Source organism: Plasmodium brasilianum, chromosome 5, assembly GCF_023973825.1.
Source record: "Plasmodium brasilianum strain Bolivian I chromosome 5, whole genome shotgun sequence".
Classification (NCBI taxonomy): Eukaryota; Apicomplexa; class Aconoidasida; order Haemosporida; family Plasmodiidae; genus Plasmodium; species Plasmodium brasilianum.
This window is the reverse complement of record NC_090118.1, coordinates 576,929-596,187: the sequence shown is the minus strand read 5'-3', so window position 1 is coordinate 596,187 and position 19,259 is coordinate 576,929. Positions and strand designations below refer to the sequence as shown.

The following is a 19,259-nucleotide window of genomic DNA, read 5'->3' as shown; positions in this document are numbered from 1 at the left end:
TTTCCCGCCCAAAATTCGTGTGTAAATATTTCCTGAACAGGCAATATTTTTTTTTGAAAGTTCACTATTAGTCCTGCTTATAATTACAGCAATTCCGTATAGAGGGGCGGTCCAAAGTTTTGCTCGCACGTATATATAATATAGACATATGTACATGAGCTTACGTCGACAAAATTGAAGAGATAGTTAGTCCTAGAGAAGCAAAATGTAAGGACAAGTCTACATTTTTGCGCGTAAATTATTTGCCTAACAAGTTGTGAGGAACAGAAGACCAGTCAATAAACCCTCGGAAAGGAAAGTAAAAAGGGGGATGCACGCAAAAGGAGGAAGTGTGTGCAGAATAAGATATAAATGAATAAATAAAGCATAAATGATATATAAAGCATAAATGATATATAAAGCATAAATGATTTATAAAGCATAAATGATATATAAAGCATAAATGATATATAAAGCATAAATGATATATAAAGCATAAATGATATATAAAGCATAAATGATATATAAAGCATAAATGATATATAAAGCATAAATGATATATAAAGCATAAATGATATATAAAGCATAAATGATATATAAAGCATAAATGATATATAAAGCATAAATGATATATAAAGCATAAATGATATATAAAGCATAAATGATATATAAAGCATAAATGATAGATAGATAAATAACTAAACGAATAAGCAGTATGCGATAAACCCATATGCAAATATATGGACAAAACAGCGACGTCGTATAAGCAAAATGAACGGCAGAAACAGCAAGAGGGAAAAACAACCACGTAGCGAAAATAGGAAAAAGCGGGGTTAGAGAAATTTTACCAAGTAATGATGAGCATTGTAATGTCAAATAAAACTTCAACAATTTTGAGGCGCTTATTTAAGGAAAACCGAACAAATTATACAAATGGGCCTTACAGAAAGAACATTCCTGGAAAATGGTACTATAATATTAATACAGCTACTAATAATGACTACGTAAAAAAATGTAGAGTAAACATTAGCGAAAGGACGGAAAACATTAAGGGTGGTGGGGAAAAGGAGGAAAATGCAAATAACAACATAAACGAAATTGCAAATATTAATGATAATAAGTTAATTAACTTTTTTGAGGATAAGAAAAATGGAGAGCCATATTTTTCAAAAGAGAGAAAAAGAAATATAATAATTAAAGAAAGGAAAAAATCGTTTATAGAAAACGTTAAGAAGACATCCTTATTACAGCTAAATATACAAATTGAAGAACTTATTTATGAAGAGTTATTAAAATACAAAAATATAAAAAATGTAATTATAATAAAAAATAAACAGGAGATATTGAAATATTTAAATAGCTTTTTATTATGTACAAATAAGGCAAAATATTACATATTAAAAGTGTTCATGTTCAGAATTGTTGAAAGGCTCGATAGTTATAAAGTTAATGAGTTAATATATATATTATATATATATAAAAATAATCTTTTTTTAAATCCTTTTTTAATAATGCACATATTAAGTAAATTGTGTTTTGATGAGTATATACAACATATGACTGTTAATGAATTTGTATTTTTATTAGACATTTTAAATATACCACTTGTTATGACGAATAAATTTGTGCAAAATGTGCACCATTATATTGACATAAATAAGAACAAGTTTAAATATAAAGACTATTTTACTATAGGCTATTTTTTTGCCAAAAATAATTTGTACAATGAAACTGTAATCAATTACATTGCTCATTTTTATGAACGATGTGGAGTGCATTCCTTTTGCGGAACTACAAGCCAGTTGCCAGAAAATGCTTTAAATGATGTGAAAGGTAAATGTGAATGTGTTAAACATAGACATAAGAGTGGAGAGAAAAACAAAATGCTCGCAGCTACGCAAAATAACACACCTATACCAGATGTAGGAAACGGTAGGACTCATCCCCTGGTACTTGTGCTTCTTTTCGAAAATAATAAAATGCTTCTTTTTACTAAAGATATATATAAAGATTTATTTATTTTGTCAAAATATGGGTACAGAAATGTACATATATATAACAACATATTTAAAATAATAATTTTGAAAAGTAATTATTTTAAACCAATTGAAATTAGCTCCATTTTGAATTCACTCAAAAATTTAAATTATTTTAATAGCTTTTTATTTTGTAAATTAAGTGCAAATATTAAAAAAAATTTAAGTCAATATAATACGAACATATTATTGGACTGTTTAAACTGCTTTTCTTATTTTAATTATAAAGACAATGAATTGATAACAAAAATATTAGTTACATTACCAAGGACCATATCAACCTACACATCCAATAATTTTATAAAATTGGTATATTTTTTAAATAATTTTTCTCCTTTCTCACCCTATTTTATTTTATTTTTAAATGAGCATATTTTATGCTTTTCCTCTACACTTGGTATGCTTCATTTAATATCCCTACTGAAAATTTGTACTCATCAAAATTTAATTTGCAAGCCAATCTTTTATTTGCTAAAAGTAAAGTTAAGCAAGTTCGTTTCTTGCCACTCGCTCTCCAGTTGTTATGAGCGCAGCGCAGCGGGGAGAGACTCAACAATCAAAATAAATGAGGAAAATGGAAGTAATGGGAATAAGTTCAACAGTGACAACAACTGCAATAACGCCAAAAATATTTATGAGATCCTTCTCGTTATGAATTTTATGTCGGTAAGATACAAAGACCTGCTTAATAAATGTGTAGAAATGATGTTAATTCTTCAAAACGAGTTTGGCAAATTACAGCTCGAAGAAATAAAATACCTGACCTGTTCATGCTGTTACTTCATACTTATTAACAATAGTAACGATCACCATTATGCTGGAGACATTTTGGCAAACTCGTTACACCTGCACATTATTCGTCGAATTTTTGCCTTTACTGACTCCCGTTTGATGCAGGAGGGGGACAACAGCAGCAATGGAAAAGGCGTTATCGAATGTAATAACGAATGTAGCAACGAATGTAGCAACGAATGTAGTAACGAATGTAGCAACGAATGTAGTAACGAATGTAGTAACGAATGTAGCAACGAATGTAGTAACGAATGTAGCAACGAATGTAGTAACGAATGTAGTAACGAATGTAGCAACGAATGTAGTAACGAATGTAGCAACGAATGTAGTAACGAATGTAGTAACGAATGTAGTAACGAATGTAGTAACAAAAGGAGTATAATTGACAAGGGAAATAACGAGAGGGAACATAGCACCCTCCGTGGTAGGGATTGCGCGAATTCACATTTTGGAGAGTATAACAATAACATGTCGAATCCCTTAAAATGTACTCGTAGTACAAAGGAAGAAAAAATTACCCATAATGAATCATCGATTATTAATAAAAATATGAACAAGTTAGAAGAAAATATGGGCGAAAATATGTGCATAAATGCCTCCCCAAATATATATGCAATAATTATACTTAGTTTTCTCACCGACTTAGCGTACCATTCGTCAAAAAACAAAATTGCAAATGTTTACAATTTCAATATTGAATATATAAAAAATATTTTTTTCAAAAAAATGAACAAAATAAAAAAACTCGATGGTACCAACGACTGTATATTTATGCTTAAAAAAATGTTTCCCTTAATTTACTCCCCACATATAAATAATATTCATTTAAAAAATGTTGAGGCGAATACATATTTTATATCGACTTATTTTGTGGGTCTTTTTCAAAAAGAGGACAAGGAGCTTACAGAAAGTGCACATGTCAAAAGAGAGATTTCCTATCACCAAAAAAGGCTTAAAGAAATATATGAAATTATGAAAAGTTTAAATCAGACAGATTACAGATTTAAATTTATTAAGGATGTAAAACAAAAGTCCATTTTTCTTTATACCAATTATATATATATAAAAAGTAGTACAAGTAAAAGGAAAATAGCTATCTTATTTGCAACAAAAAATTACTACTACACTACAATTAAGCAAATGGAAATTGGTTTAAATAAAAGTGATGCTTCCAATATGCTCGATACAAAATGCCTGACCAAGTCAGCAGTAGTACAATTGGAGTATTTTAAAATATTCTTTGATGTAGTGTATTTAGTACCTTTCAATTTGTGGGAGATTATAAACCGGACAGAGAAGAAGCATTTTTTGGCTACTCTCCTTAGGTTATGAAGTGTTGGGAGAGATACATTTCGCCCATTGGAGCATTACTTTGTTATTAATTTTTTTTTTTTTTTCCCGCCGTTGAATCATGTGTACATATCGTCTAGGTAAAAAGTGATGAACAACTCATGAAATTAAAACATGTCATTTGAACAGAAGCGGGAAAGGAACGTATATATATGTATTTATATGTATATATATATGTATTTATATGTATATATATATGTATTTATATGTATATATATATGTATTTATATTTCATCACCGCTGAAACTTTAATATTATTGTAATCATTTTCGTGGAAATGACAATGGGGCATGTGTGCAATATTATTATTTTTATTTATTTTTTTTTTTTTTATTATTAATATTATGAACGGGTCATATTTTTTTTTATGGTTAGCCATTTATTTTGGACAGAGTTGTTGCAAAAACAATTGCAAATTGTTAAATATTGTCGAAAATTGTACATGCTTATCTATTAATTTTTCTTACATAATTTTAAAAAAAAAATAAAAAATAAATACTTGTATATATATATTATCATTGTCCGCGTTTTCTTTTTTGTGTCCACGATTTTCCTTTTATGACGTTGTTCTATGGTGCCATTTAAGGGTATATCAGATCTCTCCAAATGCGCTTAGCGTAAAATATTAAACAGAAAGAAAAAAAAATACATATATACATATATATATGTATGTGTATATATATATATGTATGTGTATATATATATATGTATGTGTATATATATATATGTATGTGTATATATATATATGTATGTGTATATATATATATGTATGTATATATATATATATGTATGTGTATATATATACATGTATGTGTATATATATACATGTATGTGTATATGTGTATATATACATATGCCACTGCATTTTTTTCCCTTTTTTTTATTTTTTAATTTTCACTTCCAATATCTTTAGCACTGAAATTTCCTCCTTCTCGCCTTTTTTGACTTTCATCTTGGTGAATATTTTAAAAATTTGAGCAAATCTGGGATGTCAACGCGTCCATGCGGTTATATGTATGTGCGTATGTATATATATATATATATATATGTATATATAGATAGATATATAGATAAAGATATATATAGATATACATACGCATACATTTGCGTTTATGACCTTCGCACCTATCGGTGTAAAGTGTACAATTTAGTGCTTCTCACAAAAAAATGGAGAACAGATCAGCAGCGAAAAGATCAAAAAAAGTTTTATGTGTGTGTTTGTTCACCGCTTGCTTCCTACTCTCTTATACCAAGTGCAATGTCAAAACAAACGAGAGTAATGATTCGAACGATGAAATATTTAGCAAATACATAGGGAAGGGTTATGACATTCTGTTTGGTTATCCATTACCAAATAATGAACTTATTGAAGATCCAGGTTTTAAAGAGATAATAATTAACACTAGTAACTGTATTGATGTGATTAATGAAAATGTTTGTCAAAAAGGGGAATATTTTAATTTTATAGATAACATAAATGATGTTACCAATTTAGCCATGGATAATATAAATGTGGACCAGTTAGATCGAAATATAAAACCATTTTCAGCATCCATGCCATATAGTAGTTATTTTGTTAACTTAGAAATGGAAAAGAAAAAATACCTTGTTGTTCAGAATAGTTGTGTTCATACTTATGCTACATATAATTTAAGAAATTTTACAAACAATATTAACAAGAATTTTTTAGTAGATATTGAAAAATTACCTATATTATCAAAAAAAAAAAATGAAAAAAAATGCCCCAAATTGTTATATCTAGGTGATCCGAACAGTGAATATTGCTCAAAATATATAAAACCATGGATGAAATTTTTTAAAAAATATGGAACACATTTAGTTATTGCAGCACATTTCGGAGCAAAGTCTTTTAACACGTTGGAAATTACACTCCAGAAGTTAGAACAGATCAAGATATACAACTATAAATACCCCCTTAGGGACGTCCCTTACTTGAACGTGTTTAGCTTTTCCCCACTACTACGGGATATTCTGGAAGAGGCGAATGATAGTAATAATAATAATAATAAGAAGAAGAAGAATAATAATAATAAGAAGAATAAGAATAAGAAGAAGAAGTACAATAAGAACAATAATACAAACAGTACGAATAGTGATAGAGAACAAACACCTGTTAGAGGTGATCTCGAAAAAGACATTGTCTCCATGAAGATGGGACAAAACAATTCAAGTAATCAAATTAGTAGTCTAGATATCAGGGGTGGAACCACAATGGATGAACGGTGGAATGATTTGACTTACGAAATTTGGAAGAATTCAGTTTATTCCAATATTATACCAATTTATCTTGATTTGATTTCTTTAAACTCATTTATGCGTATAGAAAAAAAAGAGTCATATAAGACAGCTCTTTTGTATTATAATAATCTCTATGGAATAGACAAAGAAAATTTTTATCTTTCAAAAAATATAACTGATGTTTTATCAGATGGTGAACAAATTACTGGTTCAGCGAAAGGGTCCTTAACTTTAAGTTGTCCTGTTGGTTATATCAAAAGTACTGGTTTTATACTTATTATTAACAAGTCAGAAAAGTTAAAAAGTTTGAACAGTCAAGGAAAAAGAATCAAAATACAGCCATGTGATAATAAAGGGGAATATGATATTTCTTGCGCTTACAGGACAAACAGCATCGATGTAGTCACTTTCGGCTGGATGTACTGCGTGAAGCACAGTTTCTTAAGGTTTGAAACTATATACATGGACAGCGATGGTAGGGATGATAGTGATGATGATGATAAAAACAATGGCAGCATTGGTGGCAACACTGATGGAAGTAATAATGACAGCAGTTACGGTGGGAAAACCCCATCCAGGGAAAACTCGTTAAAGATAATATGTTCTGAGGGAAACACTCTAGCATTTGGATTTAAAATGAAATTATCAAAAAAGGAAAATTTAGAAAAGATTAAAGTTAAGCCTTGTACTGCTGGACAAAATAATTGTACTATTAACCAAACGAAGAATGATTCTGACTATTTATTGTGGGGATTTTGCATCCCTTTATCTTTTCATAGTATTTCATTATTACAGTTAACATACATTCATGACGCAAATATAACTACTAATGTAATGGGAGCCTGTTCAAATAATTACATAAATGAATTTGATAATATTTTTTTAGGTTTTTCATTTTCTTTTGATTATGAACTAGAAGAAGTAAATGTATCTCCATGTAAAATGAATTACAAATTTTGTACAAGCAAATTAGACAAAAAAAAGAAAATACCAAAAAACGGAAAGAAGCATTATGCCGGGATGCTCTTGCTGTGCAGGTACGGCGGTGCTGCAGAAAAGAAATTCACGCACAGATAAGAAGCGGAGTAGGGTGAGTTCATACATAGGTTCATAGATAAAAAAAAAAAAAAAAAAAAAAAAAAAGGTTATCTCACTGATGAACAAACTACTTATGATAATATATCATAAACCTACGGAAGTATAGCAGGTTGTTATTGCAGCGCTGTTTATATATCTTTTCACACTGTACCATGTGCTTCCTATTCACCAAGCAGATATGCATCTAAGCTTGTATACCAAAGCATGTGTTTATATACGCATGTACAGGTATGCACATATATACACCCACTCCTAATTTTATGACTTTACTACTTTTTACCAGTCCAGTGTACTCTGCAAAAATAAGTGTTACACCCTTTGCAAAACAGGAATGTATGTTAACTTTTTACTTATCATGTGTTCATATTGCTTTCTATTTTTGCAATCACTTTCATTTGTACGTTTTAAAATAAAAGGATATAATATACTATTTATAAATTACTTTTCATTTTTCTTAGTACTGCATGACCTTTTTTTTTTTTTTTTTTTTTTTTTTTTATAATCATACATATTCGAGTGTTTCTCATTCGTATGTATGCATGTATGAATGTATATATGTATATATGTGTATATGTATATATATGTATATATATGTAAATATATGTATATATATGTAAATATATGTATATATATGTATATATATGTATATATATGTAAATATATGTAAATATATGTGATTTTTTATAACGTATAAATTAATATTAGTTTTACATGACATAGACATATACTCTATTTTTTGAGACCATGTACATAACTGCTAGTGATTTCGATACACACTTATGTGTTATAGATGTATAATTTTGAATAAATAAAAATCATTTGTTTTAGCTTGTTCTTCATATGTTAAGTTTTGATAAATCTGTTATTATTACGTATGTAGAGTATGCATACATCCATATGGCATATGGCATAATCCATGAGCAGCTCTTTAAGCTTTCGTCTTAAGTAATAACATGTACGAATTAGTAGGTTATGCATATGTGTATATACACACGTGGGTGCATATACATATGTTTGAGCAAATGTTGACTGGGTACGTAATGGTTGGGAGAAAATTTTTTTTTTTTTTTTTGGGGGGGAATAATCAGTTCCCTCTGTGTTGTATACATTCAAAAATGACGCTTTACACTTTTTACGACAAAATGAAAAGGAATAAAAAAAAAAAAAAAAAAAAAAAAAAAAAAAAAAAAAAAAAAAAAAAAAAAGAAAAAGAAAAAGAAGATATAAAATGAAGACATAAAAAGAAGACATAAAATGAAGACATAAAAAGAAGATATAAAATGAAAATATAAAAAGAAGATATAAAATGAAGATATAAAAAGAAGATATAAAATGAAGATATAAAAAGAAGATATAAAATGAAGATATAAAAAGAAGATATAAAATGAAGATATAAAAAGAAGATATAAAATGAAGATATAAAAAGAAGATATAAAATGAAGATATAAAAAGAAGATATAAAAAGAAGATATAAAAAGAAGATATAAAATGAAGATATAAAAAGAAGATATAAAATGAAGGCATAAAATGAAGACATAAAATGAAGACATAAAATGAAGACATAAAAAACATAAATATATGCAAGTCATAAAATATCGTTCATCAATTTGTTTGAATTATTTATGTATGATAAATTCTAAATTGTTTTATGTCTAGAATAGTGGAAATGTATTGTTTGGCTGTTTATAAAAAAGTTGGCATTAGTTGCATATCACAATAATGTTAACACAAGAAGTAGTTGCTACATCAAAAAGAAAAAGAAAAAGAAAGGACGTGAGGAAAGGTCAAAAGAAACAAAAAGTATGGTATTAAAATTGAAAAATTATTGTTATAATTCACTAACACATGTTACATTTATTAAATTTACTACATTAATTTAAAAAATTTTAATATCACAAGCTGAAACGTTTGTATTTCATATAATAAAGCGGTACAGGCTGCACTTCTGAGAAAATTGTAATACTTCGAGAAGTCGACGTGACCATGACGTCCTTTCGACTGATGCACATATGAACATATATATATATATATATATATATATATATATATATATATATATATATATATATATATATATATTATGGGTGGGTGCACACGCAAGCCCTCTTTTTCTTTTACTAGGAAAAACGCTTCAACGGAAGCAAAAACCATGGTCTGTTCAGGCGAGGATTGAAGAAGGAAGAACTTTTATATAAAAGAATTTATAAAAAGGGAAAAATTAACTGCTATAATTGGATAGACCCATTATTTTTAAAAATTTGAGGTTTATATGTTTAAGTTGAAGCATTTGAGCAAAATAAAAGCTATCAAATTTAAGCTGCTCCGTAATTTCTATCTTGCACCCAGTACAATAAACTAAAAAAAAAAAAAAAAAAAATCTTTTAGAAATGGTATATTCCCTCATCTAGTGCATAACAAATAACCCATTGGTTCAACATACTCGTTTTTGAAAAACTTATGCAAAGCCAATCAACAAATCGGAAAAATCAATACATCACAATTCAATAGAGTACAATACAGTGCAACTAAATTATTTGTTTTGTTTGCAAGCGAGAAAAATGAATGATATGTGTAAGAAAAAAAATAATATATATAAACTAATATATGCTGCATATAATGCTCTGGACACATGGTCCCGATGAGTGATTTTTTTTTTTTTTTTTTTTTTTTTTTTTTTGATTAAACAAATAAAATGAACAAAAGGAGTAAATAAGATAACTATATGCACATATATATATGTATATGTATGTTCGAGGAAATGAGTTTAAATATATATTTCAGTATTTTGTGAATTCTTTTAATGTAAATGTATTTTTATATAAGTATACATTTTTAATAAAATTACAATATAGTAAATTTTTACTCAAAAAATAGAAAGTACCTTAAGTCATACTCCCCTATTTCCATTGCTTTATCTCTCTGTATATATACTTATATATATGCATGTATCCCTCTTTGTACGTATGTACGTATACACATATGTACATATATAATATATACATATGTGTATATCTTTGCATGTGCATGTAGCTTTAGTATGTATGTGCTTTTTAGAGATCAAATAAAGAATGAGGACGATCAAAATGACAATCAGCAAGTAGAACTCAACCTCCAAAATAATTTATCTTCGGAAAATGTAAACAAGAGCGCGAACACGAGAACGATCATTTAAAAGCACATACACATAAACACATACATATACATACACATACATACACATACATACACATACATACACATACATACACATACATACACATACATACACATACATGCACATACATACACATACATACACATACATACACATACATACACATACATACACATACATACACATACATACACATGCATACACATACATACACATGCATACACATACATACACATACATACACATACATACACATACATACACATACATACACATACACATGTATCTGTGAACATACTGTTCTCCCCCCTCATGTGCGCATATGCCCCATTTTAATCGTTACTTTATTCCTGTAACTGTTTACACCTGTGGAGTGCTAAAAATGAAATTTTCACTCTGCTTTATAGGATAACACACTGACCTCCAAATACTTAAGGAAAGAAAATAGGAGGTTTAAGCATAATTTGGTAAGAACAAACATTTCATATATTTGCATGTACCTCAGTATAATAGTGGGCTACATTTGCACATTTATATATGAATGTCCACTCCTAACGTTGGTCCCACGTTAACGCTGGCGGATTTTATTTTCCCCCATACGTGCATACATATATATGTGCATACATGTATGCATGCATATATATGCATAATGCTACCTTCTCCTTGCAGAATGTTTTGGATAAATATAAGCCTCTGTCAAATATTCTGGGAAGTACATACGAACAAGTTAAACAAAAGAAAATGGGAGTGGCAAATATAAACGTGGAATACATAATCGTGGCACACATAAAAATCTATTTTTTTACTCAAAAAATAATGGAAAAAAATTATATGTTTATTATTCCTCCATTCACTTTAGAAACTTGAATTAGCGGCTGACAAGCAAAATGAGTTAGACATATCGAAAAATAAGGTAAATTTTTTTTTTTTTTTTTTTTTTTTGCAAGTTATTTTTAATAAAATTTTGTTCAAAAAGGAGTGTTACACATTGTGCACTTTGTATTTTGTATTTTACGTTTTACATCCCACTTTTTATACATTTATTTTTTATTTAGAAAAATGCACATCCAACGGGAATTGTAATAGCGGTCTGTCTTGGTACCGATTTTGTAAGTTACGTGCATATGAACAATTCATTCTTTTGTTCAATCATTTGTTAATTTATATGTTTTATTTTATTTTTTCATTTTTATGTATCACATTTTGGAGATTTAAAATGGCTGAAAAAGGAGGAGGGAAAATGATCTCCTCACTTTCAATCTCTTTTTGTAGTTACGCAGTCCGTACATGCATATTTGTTTAATTTTACTCTTTTTTTTTATTTTTTTATCCTTTTTTATTTTTTTATTCTTCCTTTTTGCATTATTTTTGTCCATATTGAGTTCTTAAAATTTCTACCTCTTCAGCACTTCTCTGCATTTGTAAAAGATTTTAAAACGAATAATATAAATAATAATTTTATCAAGTAAGAGAACACAGACTCCTACACTCGTATTGTCTCTTGAAGTATCGAGGTGTTGAAACATGTATATGGTTCTGATGCCCTCTCATTGTCATATGTCTATACTGCCAATACTGTCCATACGAGTTGTGCTATGTACATATACATATCATCACAATGAACACGATAATTTTATTCCAAATCTTTTACAGAATAAAAAAAGTGTACAGTGAAGTAATATTCTGCTCGGCATTTGAACAGAAAAAAATTTTTTTCTTGTTTCGTTTTGGTTGCATTGTCCTATGGGATTTCGACATAAAGGAGAAGGAAGTAATGAGAGAGGGGAAAAAAAAAAAAAAAAAAAAAAAGTATAAGATAGTATAGGAATGGATAGAGTAGACTAGTAAATAATAGGAAAGAAAAACCATTCGATACAGCAAACAGACATGTTTCACGTATATAATGTGTATTTGTAGCATTAATGTGCCTTATCATGTTATTTACGTTTCCATTTGTGCAGATATTATTTTTAAATCTGAAGGATTACTTAAGTGAAGCATATACAGAAAATAACAACGAACTGGACAGCATGTTTTATATCATGAATATTCCGAATGATGATAATGAACTTAAAAGCATAAAAGAAGTTGATAGACGATCTTTTAAGATAAAGAATGATGTTATTTATATTTACACAAACAATATATTTGAAAAGTTAAGCTACTCGTATGCATTTGCCCAGGTAGAGCGGGAATGTTGACAGGGCGTGTTCATGTACATATCATGCTCATGTGTACATATGCATTGATCATATATATACACATATACATATATACACATATACCTATATACACATATACCTATATACACATATACATATATACACATATACATATATACACATATACATATATACATATATACATATGTGCATATATACATATGTGCATATATACATATGTGCATATATACATATGTGCATATATACATATATGTATATGTGTTTCGTCCCTCATCAGAGCGTAAAGTTATCATACTTCGAAAAAGTAGTAGATGATACTATTGACAAGACAAAGAGTATACCAGGTAGACTCATTTTCATATATGGTGTTATTGAACATGAGTACTTTGTAATAAATTAACAGTACTAATGGAAACACATGTATATGTATATATGCTCTTGCGTTACAATGTTTTGCTATTACAGAGTGCTTAGCTAGAACGGGAAAGATACAGTTAAAGAAAAATGACATAAGTAAAAAAATTGGAGAACTGTTTGTGAATAGATTTTATATTAATTTGAACACTGATATATTGGACACTCCAGGTAATAAAATTTTTTTTTTTTTTTCTTTTTTTTTTTTTGATTAATATCAAATTACTCCTCAAATTGTGTAGCATGAGGAGAAGAAAAAAAATAAAAAGCTGTACTTGCATATAAAAATGCATAGCTGTGTAGATACACACGTACACACACAAATACGCAGATATATAATTACACGAATGTGCAAGTGGATAATTACACATATATATAAATATTAAATGCATAACTACGCGTGAGTGTCCAGTCTAGATCAGGCGAACCGAAAATTTTTTTATTTTATATTATTTTATATTATATTATATTATATTTTTTTATTTTATATTATATTATATTATTTTATATTTTTTTATATTATATTATATTATATTATTTTATATTATATTATATTATATTTTTTTATTTTATAGTATTTTATATTTTTTTATATTATATTATTTTATTATTTTTTTTTTTTTCATTCCTACATGCACAATTCAGAAATTTTCTGGGACCACGATGACTTTACTGACACGTATGAGCATTTCCGCAAATATCTAGATATCTCAAAAAGAGTGGAAATATTAAATCATAGGTAAAGTAAAACGCATTTATGTGCATACACACATAGGAGTACGCAATTCCGTGTGCTCGTATATATGTGCATGTTACCTTTCTGATACCACAATAATGTTGTACTAAAGAAATAGTACTGCTATAGTAATCGTTTAAGAATAGTTTAAAAATCGCTTAAAAATAGTTTAGTAATAATTTAAGGGGAAGTGTTTCATCGTAGTAGTATGACTATGTCAGGAAGAAAGGAAAATTGCGATAGAAAATCTTCTTTTCATTATATCATATATGTTCCTTTGATATATATTTTACTGTGTTTAGTAGCTTTATGAATATGTAACATGATGCGATTGCGATAAATATGGATATACATTTGGATATGTATGTGCTGATGCACATATGTATATATACATATGAATGTATGTGGCGGTTCTCCCTTTAGGTTAGACATAATTAAGGATTTGTACGATATGTTACAGAACGAGTTAACGATTCAGGTGAACCATAATAAATATTCAGTCTAAATGAACATATCCCTTTTTTTTTTTTTTTTTTTTTTTTATTTTATTTAGTTTTACTTGTTTCACACTAGTGATGTTTCTAGTATGTCTGTTTAATTTTCCTTTTAACTTTTTGTAGCATGGCTATAAGCTAGAATGGATAGTGATATACTTAATATGCATAGAAGTTATTATAGACATTGTGTGGACAATCATTATTAAGGGGGTCTTTAAGTGGAGCTAATTTTCCCCACTCCTCCCCTTCCCATCGTTTATTAGCGGCTTTCTTTTTTCCCCTTCCTTATTAGCTGCTATTTTTTTTTTTTTTTTTTTTTTTTTTTTACTTTATTCCTTGTGAAACATTACTTTTAAATATTCTTTAATATTATATTTTTTTTATATAAAAAAAAAAAAAAAAAAAAAAAAAATTATCTTTGTAAGTGCTCTCTCTTTAAAAATTAAAAACAAATGACAAATAAAAAAAAAAAAAAAAAATAATAATAATAAAAGTATAACGATAAAAGCAATAAATATAAGATAACAAATGAAGAAGAAAATAAAAATAATTAGAACAGAATGGATAGTAAAAAACCCAAGAAATTATTATATTTTTTCATAAAAAATAAAAAAATGCGTTCCTGCGCATATATACATACATATATATATATAGTTGGCTGCATTTTGGTATATATACTGGTGTTTCAATTTAACAATGTAGACTTAATCTGCTGTCACATAACTCGTAAGTTTCTGCTAACATGGAAAAAAAAAAAAGAAAAAAAAAGTATGTACGTGTGCAGATGAATATATGAACGGGTAAGCAAATGAATACACTAGCAGGTAAGCTTGTACATAGACAAGCATGTAAATAAGTAAGGAGACCTATTACGCACAAAGTTAACAGAACAATTGGGTGTGTTACACAAGAATTGCTGCTTACAGTTAAGGATTACCCTTCAAAGGGAAGCAAAACGTTTTTGATTTTTTCTTATAGAGCTAATGCTTGCCTTTGTGTTCACTTCGTTTCTTCCTATATCCATTGATACATTTACTCTCCTATGTGTTTATCTTGCTTATTTCGTTTATCAGTTTTTATTTTTATTTTTTGGCATTTCCTCCAGTGCGCGTACACAACACACACGCGTATATATATATATATATATATATATATATAGGCTTACACAAATGCATATTCACATGAACATCTGTATGGCTGAGTGCTCTTTATTTCCAGTCCACTCATACAATTAGAACAATTATATTGAACATTTTACTAATATATACACGGAACTAGCTATTACGCTTATTTTTTTTTATTTCTCAGTGCTCTCCAATTTTTCATTACCCACTTCTTTTTTTTCACTTCCTTTAACTGCATCATTATTAATCTCTTTTTGTTCCATGTTTATTGTTTTTTCCGCGTTTATTTTTTTCCCTGTCATATCCTGAAGTTCATTACGCGCCTTATTCTCTTCACATTCATCACTGTCATCCTCATCATTTTCCTTCTTTTCTTTGTATATGTAACATATTGGTACAAAATAATCAATTCTACAATTGTCAACTAGCTCTGACTCTTTAAGGGTTAAGAAGTTGTTTAGGGGTGCGCCTTTATAGAGCAGTACAATATTCTCAACGGGTATTCTTCAAAAAAAAAAAAAAAAAAAAAAATAGAGAAGCGGAAAAGTATAAAATGTGTGCAAATAAACTAATGAAAATTTTCCTCATAAAGGAGGCATAACACCACGAGTAGCATTCAAGACTCGTAGGTATGAACACGCACACACACAATGAAAAAAAGAGGCACGCGCTTATGCGCATGTGTACGAGATCGTCTTTTTTGCTTTCTTTTGCTTTCTTTTGCTTTCTTTTGCTTTATTTTGCTTTCTTTTGCTTTATTTTGCTTTATTTTGCTTTATTTTACTTTATTTTGCTTTATTTTACTTTATTTTGCTTTCTTTTGCTTTATTTTACTTTATTTTGCTTTATTTTACTTTATTTTACTTGATTTTGCTTTATTTTGCTTTATTTTGCTTTATTTTAAATTTTTTTAATTTTGCCTCATTTTTTCCCCCTGTTCTTTTGCTGCTTACGAAACAGACTCATCCGTTAGATTATAAATTTTTTGCTTCAGCACTCGGACTTCACTCGTGTCGACAATTTTTATTTTAATAGTTTGTCTAAAGCATGCGGACCATAAAGGAATACATCGGCTTGTTCCTGACCCACATGACTGTAGCGTTCTAACATTAACTGTAATCAATGATGATAAGTATAATTCTAATTTTATGGTTTTTCTATTTGATTTATTATACGTAGATAATTTTTCATCCAGCTTACATTCCACCCTCGCAAAGTATAACACCAATGATGAATTCTCATATGTATAATTTTTTAATAATTTAATTTTATTAATAAGTTCATTTATTTTAATACTATTGCTAATATCAGTCAGCTGGTACGTCGACGAGTTCTTATTAACAAAGTCGTTTATTGTAATTAATATATCGTTAGTACCTACCGTTACGTACATTATTGCAAAATTGGTGGGAAAGACTTACATGAACACCTACCAAGCACCAACCAGTGCACACAGATATATTTAAGTGTACAAGGAATGAGTATATTTCAAAATGTGAGAAGGGGCAATTAGCGGTAATTCGCTATAATTGGCAGTAACTGTCGGTAATTGGCGGTAATTTGCAGTAATTGGCAGTACATGTGTGTGTGTTCCTCGACATATACGTATACGCATATGTTGTATGCATATGCACATGTAAAAAGCAAATTATTTATTCTAATGCAAATAGGCCAGGAGCTCACAAAAAAAAAAAAGAGGCACACATATATATATATATATATATGAATAAATTTCCGATTAACAAACGCAAGTTAAGTAAACATAAATGGACATGATGCGGTCAACAAAATAGGTGCACAAAATAAAAAAGCATATGGAATATAATAGCACAGAATAGCCAGAAATAGAATGGAGGAAAGAGAAAAGAAAAAATGGATAAAACAAATGGGGAGTGGGTGTATTAACGAAATTATTCTTCTATTTATTAGTGGAACATTTATTAGTAACATGTGCAGAACGTTAAGCGCTTAATTTGACATCTTTAATTATTTTTATAAGAAAAAAAAAAAAAAAGAAAGAAAAAGAAATAGAAATAGAAATAAAAATAGAAAGAAGCATAACCACAAAAGTAAACACAAAATAAACACAAAATAAACACAAAATAAACACAAAATAAACACAAAAGTAAACACAAAATTAAAAATGAAGGTAAAATAAAAAACAAAAAAAAGAAGATCGATCGAGGAATAAAAAGAAAGGAAGTAGTAACATTTATAATGACAAGGCGAAATTGGGATAAACACATGCATGCATACACATTTTTTGGTAAATTTTTACAGATTGTTAAAATAATAGCGAATAAGTACTGAGTAAATAAACATACAAGTAACAAATGAATTTACGTATACGTAAAGAATAATTATGTACAGAATGTATGTATGTATAAAAAAAAAAAAAAAAAAAGAGGATGCAAAAACGGGAATTTAAATTACTGTTTGCTTTTGTTTTATTTTGCTTTATTTTGCTTTATTTTGCTTTATTTTGCTTTATTTTGCTTTATGTTACTTTATTTTGATTTATTTTGCTTTATTTTGCTTTATTTTGCTTTATTTTGCTTTATTTTGCTTTATTTTGATTCATTTTGATTTATTTTGATTTATTTTGATTTATTTTACTGTATTTTACTTCATTTTGATTTATTTTACTGTATTTTACTTCATTTTACTTTATTTTGCTTTGTTTTGCTTTATTTATTTTTTCCCCCGTATGGAACATTTTTGTTCTGTTTTGGCTTAACTTTTTTTAATTAAGTTTATTATCACACGTATATAGAAGTTTATGCAAATATTAAATTTGTAGGTCTATGCAGATAAATTTGTAGCATGTGCAGATAAATTTGTAGCATTTGCAAATAAATTTGTAAGCATGTGCAAATAAATCTGTACGTATTTACGTACACATATATTTACACATATATTTACACATATACATACGTTAATAGGACATCATAACAATGACGTTCTTACTGGTTAATATTGTATGGTGGTGTTAATATAACAATTATACTTAAAAAAAGAGGAGAATCAATTAATTTCTCTTTCTTAAAAAAATGTATGTATAATGTACGGTAATATATATATGTACATACGTTGGCACTTGTACAAGTATGTGTATGTATATGTGTACTACATATATAATCCAGTAGAACTGACGTATATCATAGTACCTTTTTTTTTCCCCTCTTAACGAAATGATTTACGCTTGCTTTGTTTTGTATTGTATTGCATTATTTTATTTTATTTTTTTCCCTTTATCTTTTAATTAACTATCACTTCACATATGTAACCGCAGCAAAATTGCACACCTTACGAGGTTTTAAGAATGAGAAAAAGTAAAAAGGTTTAACAAAAAATGAAAAAGAAAAAAAAGAAGAAAAAGAAATAAAAGAAGAAAAAGAAATAAAAGAAGAAAAAGAAATAAAAGAAGAAAAAGAAATTCCTATTTAATAAAATTTCTCTTATTATCGCGCATATATAAATTTTTAAAAAATGTTTCCGTCTGAATAGGTGAATGACAAAGGCCATTTATTCTTAAAAACATTCCATTACGCGTACATACATATGTATGTATATATATATATATATATATATATATATATATACATGTGCATGTGCATGTGCATGTGCATATGTTGGC

General features: G+C 28.0%; 4 protein-coding genes across 4 annotated transcripts; 3 read left to right on the top strand and 1 right to left on the bottom strand.

The window, feature by feature from the left end:
- Window positions 1-833: 833 nt before the first annotated feature.
- MKS88_001395 (uncharacterized protein) lies at window positions 834-4,139 on the top strand (the record flags this gene model as incomplete). Its single annotated transcript, XM_067214315.1, has 1 exon — window positions 834-4,139. The coding sequence occupies one exon, from the start codon at window positions 834-836 to the stop codon at window positions 4,137-4,139; it is 3,306 nt and encodes a 1,101-aa protein (XP_067074763.1).
- A 1,185-nt stretch (window positions 4,140-5,324) lies between these two features.
- Window positions 5,325-7,493, top strand: MKS88_001394 (perforin-like protein 4; the record flags this gene model as incomplete). The annotated part of the gene is made up of 1 exon (XM_067214314.1): window positions 5,325-7,493. The coding sequence occupies one exon, from the start codon at window positions 5,325-5,327 to the stop codon at window positions 7,491-7,493; it is 2,169 nt and encodes a 722-aa protein (XP_067074762.1).
- A 3,058-nt stretch (window positions 7,494-10,551) lies between these two features.
- Window positions 10,552-14,726, top strand: MKS88_001393 (uncharacterized protein; the record flags this gene model as incomplete). Its single annotated transcript, XM_067214313.1, has 13 exons — window positions 10,552-10,650; window positions 11,076-11,135; window positions 11,338-11,430; window positions 11,528-11,581; window positions 11,724-11,777; window positions 12,075-12,133; window positions 12,322-12,439; window positions 12,630-12,851; window positions 13,129-13,195; window positions 13,317-13,436; window positions 13,911-14,004; window positions 14,425-14,479; window positions 14,622-14,726. The coding sequence occupies 13 exons, from the start codon at window positions 10,552-10,554 to the stop codon at window positions 14,724-14,726; spliced, it is 1,200 nt and encodes a 399-aa protein (XP_067074761.1).
- Window positions 14,727-15,795: 1,069 nt separating this feature from the next.
- On the bottom strand, window positions 15,796-17,015 carry MKS88_001392 (ubiquitin-like protein; the record flags this gene model as incomplete). The annotated part of the gene is made up of 2 exons (XM_067214312.1): window positions 15,796-16,126; window positions 16,576-17,015. The coding sequence occupies 2 exons, from the start codon at window positions 17,013-17,015 to the stop codon at window positions 15,796-15,798; spliced, it is 771 nt and encodes a 256-aa protein (XP_067074760.1).
- Between the last annotated feature and the right edge of the window lie 2,244 nt (window positions 17,016-19,259).